This window comes from Pinus tabuliformis, chromosome 4_2 (genome assembly GCF_031772625.1).
Source record: "Pinus tabuliformis cultivar Carrire ecotype Pingquan chromosome 4_2, CPIR1, whole genome shotgun sequence".
Lineage (NCBI taxonomy): Eukaryota > Viridiplantae > Streptophyta > Pinopsida > Pinales > Pinaceae > Pinus > Pinus tabuliformis.
In genome coordinates this window covers 828,466,294-828,480,290 of record NC_142304.1, presented here as the reverse complement: position 1 = coordinate 828,480,290, position 13,997 = coordinate 828,466,294, and the positions used below count along the sequence as shown (strand labels likewise).

Sequence of the window (13,997 nt, the reverse complement as noted above, 5' to 3'; positions counted from 1 at the left end):
TATATATATATATATATATATATACAAACAACTCCAAACGGTTAACATCTTTACTTCAAACGGTTAACATCTTTACTTAAAACTATATAACTTACAGACAAGTCCAACCATTAACATCTTTACTGGTTGAAACAAACAAGTCCAACAATTAACGTACCTAAACAATACAGTTCAAACATCAACCAAGTCCAACAATTAACGTACCTAAACAATACAGTTCAAACATTATAAATATACTTGCTTGCATTCATAAGAATTCACATTTTCATCCACCAATAAAAATGAAGATATATATATATATATATATATTATTTAAAATATTATAAATAACATTAATAAAACTATTCTCATTACAAATAAAATAACACTTCAAATGGATCATGGATATTCATAATGTACTTTTGACAACAGTTCACAAAATATTCCCATTCCCATTTTATTGGAACGTTGAATGAAGTGAGTTCACCGTTTTATTGGAACGTTGAATTAAGTGAGTTCATCAATTTGTTGGAACGTTGAATGAAGTGGCTTCACCATTTTCCGGGAAGAACTCTTATTGTAACGTTGAATGAAGTGACTAATTCATTTGGTTGAAGGAAACCCATGTTCTAAATAAGGAGGTTTGAGAAGCTGGGAAATGAAAGTATGGCGTGCAAATAGCATCACTGATTCAATCATCAACGCAAGTTTTCATAGCAACATATGAAATTGTGAACCACTAACTGAATTATCATCAATGCAAAGCTTTCATAGCTAGATATAGAATGGTGAATTCATAATGTTGATTTTTATCTAGGAAAACATGTTTCCTTTCCCCAGTTATGAAAGAATCAATCATGTATCTGAATTTTGAAAATACGTGAAAGAATCATGTATCTGAATTCTGAAAATACGTAACCATATCTTAAACACAGGCTCAGAAGCTACAAAAGAGATTATAGTTGCCTGCAAGACATGCTTGCTTTGACTTAAAAACCGGAGTGTGGAAAAGGCACCCACACTGATCAATCAATATTGGCACCCAAAAAAATGTTAAAAAAGTTAGAGAAATTTGAACAGCAGCTATTTGAAGACTTCTTGAATTACTCCTGGGGTGGTCTGCCTTCTTTTGCAACAATACATGAACTGTGAGGCGAAACCAAAATACAGTCATCTGGTCTCTCAACCCTTGTGCTGGTATGTCACGAAGGTTCTCAAGCCATGTCTTCAGAACTACCCTCGATTTTGAACTCTCTGTGACTGCAAAATCTAAACTCCCCTACCCATAAGGAATTCACCGCTACCATGATCAGCCCAAAAGCTTATATTCTTCAGTATTACTAAGTTGGAACCATCCTCAACTTCAAACTCTCCATGATTGCAAAATTGTAATTCCCCTACAAGTGAGGAATTCACCCTACAAATATCAACTCAAAAGCATATATTCTTCAATATCTGAAAAGGCAATGTGACCCTTGCTGATAACATACTTTCTCGCTCCCATGATTGGCACAATTGGCTATAATGTGATGGAATTTTGTAAAATCCCGGAATGGTTATTCCTAGTTTATTCAATTCTGCCTGTACATCCCTGCATTTGGAAGATTAGAACCACAAGCCACACTGGACTCTGTTAGCGCTGAAAAGCAACTAGGAGCAGTTTGAAGCATTGTATTTCCTGATCTGAACTTAGAGTTAGCTTTTGAAATCCTAGGTGTTGAATGTCCCTCCTGAGATTGAGGAGACCGTCCACTGAAAGATGTAGGTTCAAGAATCGGTATGGGGGCTACAGGTCCCTCATCGGGAGAGTCATCAATTATAATGACTTCATGAACAGATTGGGAACCAGCAGAAGACGGAGGTTTCTTTTTTGCTTGAAAATTTGCACCGACAGGCCTGTATGACATTTCCTTTTCCATTGATGTCGATGGAATGTGTGATAATGTATATTTTATTGTTGGGCTTGTAAAACCTAATTGACTCCCAGCAGGACCTATATTTACCGAGTTGGCACCAGCTGATGATTGGCAAGGTGAAACTGATAATCTTCTTAGCCAAACATCAGAAATATTCCCTGCAGCCGTTGGAGGTTGATAGCAGTAACCCCCTAAAGATCTTGAATCTCGTCTTCTTAGACCTTCGGAAGCGTGGAGATTATTCTGATCAAAGGTAATAGAACTTTCTAGAGGTTGATTAAGATAACTGTTCCCATCTTGCCAAAAGTTTTCCTCAGATGTGAATCCTAGAAGCCTGAGGTAGTTTGCATTTGGATATTCCTCCATGCTGGTCGGAACTTTGTCTAGCTGCTTGGGTTGCCCACCATCTTTGTTTGCCACCATCAAATTTTTCCCCATTAAACGTAGGATAGGATTACCAAACAGAGCAGTTTCACCACAACAATCTATTGTGTTGACGTTTGAGGTATCTGAGAGCTTTTGGGTGGTAATTAACCCTGATGAATGAGATGTATTGGTAGCAGAATGCTGCCTCCTATATGCACCCTGGTATAGTTGAGAGGTTGTAAGAGACACAGATGTACAGCCTCTACCATTAGAATTGGAACTTAACAAAACCTGTGCATCACTTTGAGCAGTATATGCACAAGGTGGAACACCAACAACAAGGTTTCCCCCATAGCTTCCATTTTCTATTCCAAACAAAGTGTTGTTAGAAGCCTGATTTGAGCCATTTTGTTTCTGTGGTGGACAGATAGAACTGTTACGAGCTGGCTGCTGAACTGCACTCGGATTGCTCTGGAAATTACAAGGGTTTGGTTTATCTGCACTTGGATTGCTCCGGAAATTACAAAGGTTTGGCTGATCTTGAACTGTAATGCAACCATATGAAAGCCCTTCTGCTGTCTTTCCCTCACCAAGTTGCCCAGCAAAAAGAGCGGGCGAAACAACTTGGGGTACAGTCACTGATGTAAACCTCATGCTATTGCCAAATGGGCATGGATGATTGACAAATTGGGAAATCTCTGATTGCATAGATGCTTCCTGAAGCGAATCTCTTTGTGATGTAAATGGAGGATCTATTGATGAGGTGCAATAAGACATAGAGGCTGAATGACCAAAGACACCTCCTGTGAAATTCACAAACTTTTGAGCAGTAGCTTGTGGAATTTCTTTCATGTTCCTCAGCTGTGAATGTTCACTCTCCGCTGCCATTCTGTTAACTGAAACTGAATTGTTTGATACAGAAGTGACTCTCATACTATCCAAAGAGTTGACAAGAATATTTCCTTGTGAAACTACAAGTCCCCGGTGTAATTTTGATGGTTGCACAACAGGTCTACTACACAAATAGTTATTCATTGATGCATGGATGTTGGATTCTGGATGAACTGTTTTGGTTGCAGTGGGATCTCTGGCAACTGAGTTCAGTTGCCTATTTGGAGGGTTCAGAATCATAGAATAATTTCCTATGGAATCAGACATATTTTGAGTTGAAGAGTTCTGTCTCAAGGTCTTCTTTTGTAGAGAACTGGATTGTGCTTTCTCTTTTGATATTTCAGCCATGGCATAGTACTGTGTTCCTGAATTCCTTTGAGCTGCAACCTTCTCCTGCCCAGTCTCAGTTATCTTAATGTTCTCAGGGACATTCAAAGAAGAAGAACCCGTGTCATTTCCTCTAGGTAATGATTGAACATGCGCAACTCCATTGCTTGGACTGTCAGTTGAAATGTCTAGTGTATGCATTGTTGTTCTACTGACAGCTCCTAATGACTCACGGACATCACAATCTAACTGAGCCGGACTGCTTCCAGATTTCCTACTTTGAAGATTGCCATCCATGGCAACCTCACAATTTCGTGATGACTGCAAAATTTGGTTAAAATAGGACATAGTGGAACTGATCTGAGCTTGTGTTTCTCTTGCTGGTCCTGCAAACTGCACATTCATACCATCAGAAACTTTCAAAGACTGTGTTGGAAGTTGCCTGCCTGAATTGGCATTTATTTTGGAAGCTTCATCGAAAGCAGATACAACAGAGTGTAACTTATATTGTACCTCTTTATTTTCACTATCTACTTTAATCGTGATGTCATCATGGTTGTTTATCAGCTCAACATCATATACAGTCTTTGATTGTGCATCCAGATCCAACGCCATTGCTTTCTTTGCAATAACATCTGTGCTGGCATCTTTGACATTCTTCATATCTTGAATTATATCAGCAGCAAAATTCTCCATTTTGCCAGAACTAATATCACATCTGAAAGGCCTTGCTTGCTGCTCTTGTGCATTTGAATTGCCCATCTTATTTGTTGTACTTTCCTTGGACTGAAGACCTCCTGCTTCTGAAAATAAAGTATTAGGCCTTACTAATGTGCCTGACTTCTCCAAGAGGTTGATTGACGATGATTGTTCTTTCAGCTCACTGCCTGATAACTGACACTTCACTGATGATTCTATTCTATCCGAAGACAGCCCAGGGTCATGCTCCCGTGTCTTTGACACTGAACTAGATTTTGGCATCTGAGGTTCCAATGCATTCCCTAAACTGTCATCAGAACTAACCATCACACAGTCCTGTCCTACTTTATCTTCATCACATATATGTTCCTCTTCTTGACACACTTTGAAACTAGCTGGATTGGTATTACATGTGGGAGAATGTTTCGTCGTACACTTAGAAACATGTCTCTTCCTTTTGCAAGTAAACCCATCACTAACCTCCAAAGGAGGGCAATTATTTTTTGATATCTCCAATTCTGATCTTGCATTATTAGTTTTCCCTGACACTGCCATATGAATATCATCTGCCTCAGAAGCTGGAGGGGATGTAAATTTTGCAGGTGATCTTTGCAATTCTGCTTCTAGCTGATTCCTAGCCACTGTTTCCAGTACATCTGTTGGCCCCCCATCGTTGTTTTCGGAAGATGCTTGATCCCCGCCATCTTCTTTGAAGTTCACTAGTTTCTCCTGGTAAGTGTCTGCTTTTGTACTTTCTCGCCCACTGGAGCATGGCTGTAAACTTCCATTTCCAGATCTGAGTGGTCCATTCTCATGCAGAGCTTCTACTAATGTGCTTGTAGACTTGCCTTTGACTGTATCTTTACTCAGAGAACGTTTAGTTGCAGATGTTGCTTGAACCTAATTGTTGAAAAAAATAAGTTAAATTAGAGTTCCATAAACAAAAATATAAAATACCACCAAAATGATTGGAAATGAATTTAGTCCACATGATTGCAGGAAACAAAGTTTCTATATAAATTGAGCATGCAGGATTCTGACCAAGGGAAAGTAATATCTATGATTTGATATGAAAAAGGATAGCAGGCAGCTTAGGAGTAATATTAACTTCATTCTACTTGTCAGAGATATGTTAATTGCAGTAATGAATAATCATCACCCTTAGACGATTTCATTATTCTTGTTAACTTATGACTAATTTAATCATTTGTGTAGCATCTGCACCTAAAATGCTTTTGAAAATGCAAGTTTCCATAACGAACAGAGAGGCATTCATTTCTATTTCAAAAAACTGAGCAAATCTGAGAATGAAAGTTAAAAAATATACGTTTCAACCAGAATATTACATTCATACAAGATTTAGCAAGGTTTTCACCAATGAAATTCGTTTTCACTTCTTTAGAACAAACAGTTTCTTCAAAATAGCATAGTTGGACTGACATTATTATTCCGAACAAAAAATAGAGGGAATTATTTGAAAGGGGCTCTAGCAAAATTTTTGTTCAATCTGTAACAATAGCTCACTTATTACTGAAGGTTGTCACTTGCTGTCTAACAAATTATACAGGCTAGTATTGAAATGATATACCTTAATCTTCAATCTTTTGGAAGAGATTGCATCCCCTTTATGGCATGGACTTGAATTGGAGGCCACTCTTTTTATCTTCTTGGGACTCACTTCCTCATATTTTCCATCAAAACTTGAGCGTTTTTTCTTTTGGGGATCCTCCCTTGAATCTGGTTGGCAGTCTTCCTTCAAATTGGACAGAATCCGCAGCTTCTTTCCCTTCCGAGATACATGGACGTTGGGATCTTTGCATCGATGTTGCTTCTGCTTGGTGGTGTCTCTGAGATTGAGCTGATCCAAAGACAATGGATGTGTATCAGCGGTCGACTGCTCTTTGCTAGTACTGTAATCCAGGTCCTCTAGCGTGCAAACAGGTGCCGCAGCAATTATGTCTAGGATTGATCGTTTTTTTCTCACCTTCACTTTAGGCTTGGAAAACTTTGTTCCAGATTTTTTAGGATTTGACTCACCTGAAAGACAGTGATCTATATGGGCATTTAAGGCTATATTTGATGTAGATGAGAAAGATCTACAAACAGGACAAACCTTTGGTATCATGGCCTCTGGAAGAGATCCTGGATTCCCGAATTCTTCATTCTTCCCAGGATCTGCCTTGCTCTTCTCCAAAGTTTGGTCCTTCTTATTATCGTCCCGAGACTTAATTTCACATGCAACCATGTTGTTTCTTTTTTTCTCACCTGTTTCATTGATTTGTATATCATCTAATTCTGATTTATTGTCCTTTTCCTTGTACATTAGTTCAAACATGGCCTGAGTGATTTCACATTGTGCATTTGGTGATTCTATAAAGGAGAGTGTGTCTCTATCAGGAACACAATCTTTGCCTTGATGCTCACATGGAATTATTAGCTCTGTTTCTGTTTCTTGATGTTTATCATCATTTTGCATTGTGATTCTTGAAAATTCCTTCTCTTCCTTTGGTTCTTCTTTCAGTTGATCTTCTATGCCTTCGAGTACAACACATTCCTTGCCAGTTCCCAACAAAGATTGATGTTGCCTTGCTTTCCTAGGAACCAGCTTTTTCTTCTTTCGGCGATTCTTCTGTCTCCTTTTGCCAACCCCTTCATGTGCAATTAACCCATTTTCTGAATTATTTGGATCCTCAATTTTATCTTTGTTCAAGCATTCTGACCCAGCATTTGTTTGCTGGGTATCGCATCCGTTGACTAAAGTTTCTTTGCCATTGAGCTTTTCCTGAGAAGTTTCTTTTCCTGAAATTGGAGATTCGAATGGCGGTAAAAATGGTTGTCTACCATTTTCCAAGCATTTCTGCAGATACCGGTGGCCGAAAGGCCAATTCTTTGTGATGTCTTTAGCTCGAACTGCAGACACATAATCTCTGCAATACAAGAGGGTCACCTTGAAGTTTTAGATACTATATTTATATAGCAAAAAATCATATCACTGACGCCCAATTAGCAGGTCATCAAGTTAAAACTTATCAGAAACAAGCTCATCTATATCTTCATCTATATTAAATTTATGATCACCCTTTTATGTGACTCTTTCCAGGAAAATCATGTAAGAATCTAAGGTTCATCTAACTCCGATGACATCTAACTCTTTAAGATATACAGATGGAGAAACGGGTTTTATGCCAAGTTTTTGAATCGCACAATGGTGTTCTATACCATTAGAAATAACTTCATAATTGACTGATATTGTTGTGGTCGAGATGGTTAAGCTAAGTGTAAACATATTAAGGGATCAATAACCTATTTGGGATATCAAGGGATAGTAGCTCCAAGGTATCAGGTATGGGTTTTGAAATTGTTACTAGGCTTGTTAAACCCCAAGAATCTTAGAACCATTCTAGCTACACCACTTATACTTTGATAAGGATAACCATTGCTATATAGACAATATAGTTAGAGTGAGAACATTTGGATTGCAGAAGAAAGACAATGTGTTGCCGTAGTTTTGCAAGTAGGTGATCAGTTCGTTTGAAATGTTAGTTTGCATGCAATTCATTTGCAAAGTACATCTGTCATAGTAAAATCATAAAAATTATGTGATAAAAACTGAAAAGAATGTCTATGAATATAAGCATGTGAAGAAATTGATCATGTACCTTATTGAAAAGTTCCCGAAACTTGAAACCTCATTTAGATCTCTCACGCATGATTTCTCTAGCTTACCATTTGAAACAATATCAGCAACAACATTTTCCTGGTCATTGATACTCCCCACAACCTTAGAGTAACAGGAGACAGTTGATAGTTCCATAGCTGTTGCAGTGTTGGAACGCAAAATCCTTTTGAAGGCATCTCCATCTACAGTATCATTATGCTTCTCTATAAATGAAGCTACTTCCATAGCCTGTAATCATGAATATAAATCAATTGTTGTAAACAATATAGAATAAAATTATAGTAACTTTCAGTTGTGAACAATCCAGAATAAAACCATTCTCTATTAAGAACCAACAAAGAAAAATGAACCTTAAATATTTGCGTAAGGATCTCTATGAGGACAAGCTCTTAAGACTTCTAATATAAAACGACATTTCTTACTCCTTTGAGAGAACCAACACACACAAAGGGACATATATATGATAGTGCTGCATGTGTAAATATTAAATCCGTGTTTTGGGACAATGAAGGACTGAGGCCATTGGTGCCCAAATTGACTAACTGAAAAAACCACAATATCTACTTCGAGTAAAATCTTAATACATTCAATACCACAATATCTACTTTGAGCAAACTCTTTTAATACATTCAATAGTGTTTGATTGAGTACTAGTCTTTGCATACATAATCCAATGTCTGGAATGTAGTGTTCACAGCTGCCAAAAATCCCCACTATAAACTATTGAAATCATACTGTATATCCCAGTTCAATGAACTAACTCAAAGAACTGAAATTATGCTTCCAAGGTTGTGTGAAGTAGACAAATCATATCACACTCTAACGTTGAAACATACACATTACATACAATTACATATATATGGAGAGACTTATCAGAAATCTATGCAAGATGTGTATATTTCTCAAACTACAAATCATACAACATAAGCTTCTTCAGAAATGTTTACACAGTTGGGTATACTAAGCAAATCAAATTAGCATTATGTGGAGGGTCTGGGACTTACAGACGCCAGGCTTAAACTTCAAAAAACCAAGGAACCCCAAGGTACCCATATCACAAACAAGCCCGATGATGGACCATGCCAAGAAAATGATGAAATAAGGCCCAGATTTCTTGCCAGGAGTTGCGGGGATGCCTTATTCTAAAACCCACAGTGATCTCATCAAAGAGTTTCATGATCTAATAAGTTTGATTGTTTTGAACGTTGGTAACATTATAACCACTTTCAACGCCAAAACTCAGATGGGTTCTGGCGAGCGCCAAAACCCATCACAACCCACCAAGAAAAAAGACCCAGGAAGGCCTGATATTGAAATTTCAGTGCAAAGAAAAAACTGATTACTGTTTCAACATGACCCAAAATGAGATCTAACCTGACCTCTCAAGTTTCTGTACCAAACGCATATTAATGTTTTGACCAGATATTCACCATGCCCATGAAGCCAATATCTCCCTCTCGAGGCAACAGACCTGCTGCAAACGAAGTTACACTATGCCTGCGTGATTCTGGGGTCTCGCCCACCCTGTCTGAAGCCCCTAAATCCTCATCATCTCAGACCAACACATCCGCGCAAGGCTGAAGGTTGAAGTAAATTCCAAATAGGAGCAAGTAAACAGCTATACAAAGTGGCTATAAGAGTAAACTGATCAACACTACTTTACTATATATATATTTAAAAAATATATACAATATGTATATCTGTATTATTATATGGTACTAAAGATTGCAGAAAGTTCTGACCGCCTGTGCCACCATCTGTCCATCAAATCTGGGTACTCCAATTTTTATTTTTCAATATTTGACCAACAATTATTTAAAATAAACATGATATAATGGGCATTGGTAACATAAAATACTACTATTGGAGACTGTCACATCCCTGTTGCACGACACTTGCACTGCACACACCACCACTGACCGTACTTCCATGTTCTTTCTTTATTTTAATTTTTTTTTACCTTTATTTTGGTTATTTAAATGTATACGCTCTAGTGTGAGGATGTTTCACACATTCCACACATCACTACCTTATTCACAAAGTTTATGGTAGCCATGACCATGAGGCGGTTGGTTTATAAAAACCCATAAGCGTAGGGTATTGGGATTCGTGAACCATGCTTATAAGAGGGAAGTTGGCTTTCATTATCTCATTGTGATCTTTTCCACAAGGAATTTTCAATTGATTCAGGTAGGGAACACTTCATCACCCTCATGGGGTAAGAGGATGCATTGAGGATGCATGCTTTATCCACCTAATCAGATTGTTTTACTCCACTTTCATGTCTTTCACCTCACCTCACCTCACTTTTATGTGTTTTGGCCACGTGTGAAAGGGATATAGAAAGCATATATAAATTTAGTGATATTGAACGTGAACACTACTTATTACCAAGAACCCAATATATTCAAGAATAAGTTGTTAAGTTTTTTTAAGTGAACATATCATTTATTATTAAGAAAATCATTTTACTTATGTTCGTGGGGTTAGAGATTTACTCTGATAATTTGATATTTTAATAAGTAAAAAAGAGTACATCTTAAGTACATTCATTTCATCTCATATTTTAATTTTCAAGGGCAAGGTTTGATTCTTTAATTGTGAAGTGTTCACCCAAAATATGTTATTAGGGAATTTAGTTAACTTTGATTCTTAATGATGGTGAATTGTTCACTCGAACTAAGTTGTTATCACCTTTAAAATGATGGTTGAAGTGTTTTCCATGATGATGAGTGAGTTGTTCACTACACTAGGTCATTACCATCTTAGTGATGGGTGAAATGGTTTGTTTGATGATAGGTGAAGTGCTCATGTTAAATGTGTTATAGCCATAATGATGATGCATGAAGTGTTTATATGACATGTGTCATTTTGGCAAGGTTTGATTTCATTAACAATGGGTTCACCCAAAATGTAAGAATTGGTTTAGTGGATCATGGACAAAGTGTTCATTTAGACACATTCTTTGAAAAATATCTTATATAAGTCCACCTTAATGATAGGTGAAGTACTTTTTATAATGATGGATTAAGTGTTCACCTAAAATGTGTCATTGGTATCTTGATGATGGGTGAAGTAGTTTCCTTAATGATAGGTAAAGTGTTCCCTACAACACATCATTTTCATCCCAATAGTTGTTAGAGTGTTCAATCAAAACATGTCTTTATTATCTTGATGATGGGTAAAGTCTTCACTCAAGCATGTCATTTTAGCAAGGTTTGGTTTCCTTGATGATTAGTGAAGTGTTAAGCGAAACATCAAATATTTTTTATAATGATTATGGATGAAGTATCACCCAAGTTGCATCATATTACATTGTGTCATTCAAAGTGATTTTCATTTGTTGCAAACTAATCAAAATCATAGTATTTCACATTTTTTCAATATAAAATAGAATAACAACATATGTAAGTTTATTATTTGGCACTTATACAATTTACGTAGCAATTAATGCCATCAGGATGTGTGACTTGAATAGTCAATTCAAATATGTAAATGTAATGAGTTGATCACAAACTACACAAAGTGGAATACTAGTCCATAAAATCTAAGTCCAATTCATGTTTTAGGTCATTTTCAACACTTACATTTGATATTTTGGGAATTGCAAACTCTAACATCACATTAATGAAGTGCATGCTTCATTTTCAATGTCTTAGCATACAACTTTTCATATCTAAGAGATTTGAATATAGAATTTGATGATGGCATCCTAATATACACCATTTCATCTCACCCTTTTGGACAACTTTGTCTGTAATTCAAATAAAATTGATCTATTCAATTTTTTCATTTTGTCACCTAGCTATGCTTTAGTGTACCAAGAACAAATATCAAGACAATGGAATGCTAACACTAAATGCTACATCAATACATTGTTAAGATCATTGAGACTTCAACCTATTGTTAAGATCATTGAGACTTCAACCTATTATGATTAACTTGTTTCAACTTTATATATCACTTCTTTATGCTATTGTTTTTAAGTTGTTGATATAAAGTTAAGGAATTGTACTTTCACCCCTTTCACATCTTTTTAGCGTTCAACTCTTTATCATGCCTTTCTATTGTAATTTTCACAAAATAGATATTGAACAAAACATTAACTTCAATATTGTATCTATTCAATTTTGAACCCCTTATCATTTTATTGTGATTTAGTTTTTAGAAATAGATATCATGGCATAGAATATTAAATACAATTCCATGCATTTAATGAATCATCAAAATTGGTAGGGTTTTCCCTAATCTTAGATGTATTCAATTTTCAATTCTTTATCACTTAAGCATGGTTTAGCTTTTAAGCAATAAATATCATGTTCGCATAGCTTCATATTGTCCTGTTTTTAATTATTCCAACACATAAATATGCTTTATTTTTAGAAGTAACCTGAGACTTTTTCTTAATCTTAATTTGGTTCAATTTTCAACTATTTATTACTTAATGATGTTTTAATTTCTATATTAAAAATAAAAATATATTAGTTAATATTTTGACATGATTTGTTATCTACTTAATTTTCTAAGAGATATCATAATTTTCAACTGATTCACATCAAGTAAGGTGGAATTACTTTACGTAAATTTAGATTTGTTTGTTTTTTAATCATTAATTAGCTATTTATATTATAGTTCTCATTATACTCTAGATTTTGAGGGTATATATATGAAGTGGGTCTTATCACTTACTTACATTTGTCTCAAAGTTTCAAAAACTAATTCAAGTTGTTAATTTTGCCACTAAGTCTAATTAATAGATGAAATGACTCTTTTCATAGAATTTGTTTTGGTTAATTTTAATCCAAAAAACTAATTCAAATTGTTAATTTTGCCACTAAGTCTAATTAATAAATGAAATGACTCTTTTCAAGGAATTTTTTTGGTTAATTTTAACCCAAAAAAAATTGAGTTTAAGTTGTTTAATCTTTAGATTTATTTTGGTTAATCTTAACAAAAAAAGCTTGAGTTTAAGTTTAATATGTAAAATTCTAGTACTTGAGGACTTTTGAGGGTGTTGAACACATGTATGCATTAAAAAACATATTTTAATCACAATCTTGATTGAAATTGTATTCCCACCGGTTGGAATTTCAAAACAAACACACACGTCAAATTTGACTGTTTTGGCACCTCCCCACCAGTATTCACAGTTTCAACAAAAAAACTTGACGGTTTTGCAATTTTCTTACTTGTATTTGAAGGGAAAATCACTCCATGACGAGAAATTTGCCGGTCAAATTTTATCCCTATTCTTGTTCCCACTAAAAACGAAAAAATCATTTCCACTATAAATTAGACTATGTCTTTAGTTTTCAATTCTTCGTCACTTAATGATGCCTTAATTTCAAATAATAAATATCATATATGTGGTCAAAACTTTTAACTGATAATGATTTTGTCAAATTTCTAACTCTTTATCATCTAATTATCTAATAAATATAAAATATAATTACCAACTAACAATATAGCAAATATAAAATATAATGTTTATCATAGCTAACATTTAATTTAATTTAATTTTCATATTTTCAATTTAACTAATTTTTATTTAGATGATAGATATTAGATTAGGTGTGGAGAATTTATACAACCATATAATGTTTATTCAATTTCCACACTTTATTATTTTATTTTTAGCATTTGATTTAATTTTCATATTTTCAATTTTTCCAATTTAACTAATTTTTATGTAGATGATAAATATTAGATTAGGTGGTGAGAATATAATATTTATTCAATTTTGTACACTTTATTATTTAATTATAATTTTATTTTTAAGAAGAGAATATTAACTAAAGTAATTCAAAATTTAACTTATTATTTAAGTATATTTTTATTTTTAAATTATAAATCTGGTTGGTAATAAGTTTAGGCGTTATTTTTGTCCGAGAAATATTTGTTTGGGTTATGCTCGTATTTCATTTAGATGTATTAGAGGCTAGTTGATTGATTTTCAGGGTGAATTGAGGTATTGTTTAGAGTACAAGTGAGAGGAAGTGGAGAAAGGCGTTATTGAGACAGACATTTTATGGGTAATTTGGGAGTGGGTGAGGTTGTAGATCCCAATCCAACCCATACACTTGGCTCCGAGGAATCAATTCCCTCACACTACAACCCTACTAGTTAGTTGAGACATATCA

The 13,997-nt window shown here is 35.1% G+C and overlaps 1 protein-coding gene across 5 annotated transcripts; it reads right to left on the bottom strand.

Moving 5' to 3' along the window:
• Positions 1-877: 877 nt before the first annotated feature.
• On the bottom strand, positions 878-9,517 carry LOC149172225 (uncharacterized). 5 transcript variants are annotated; one of them, XM_089424271.1, is made up of 5 exons: positions 9,288-9,517; positions 7,838-8,085; positions 5,767-7,105; positions 3,993-5,078; positions 878-3,872 (listed from the first exon to the last, which is right to left on the bottom strand). In XM_089424271.1, the coding sequence occupies exons 1-5, from the start codon at positions 9,294-9,296 to the stop codon at positions 1,551-1,553; spliced, it is 5,004 nt and encodes a 1,667-aa protein (XP_089280397.1). In that variant the 5' UTR covers positions 9,297-9,517; the 3' UTR covers positions 878-1,550. The 5 variants fall into 5 exon arrangements, with proteins under 5 accessions (XP_089280397.1, XP_089280395.1, XP_089280394.1 ...); XM_089424269.1 differs by having other exon boundaries at positions 878-5,078; positions 9,232-9,516; XM_089424268.1 differs by having other exon boundaries at positions 878-5,078; positions 9,237-9,516.
• Positions 9,518-13,997: the final 4,480 nt, after the last annotated feature.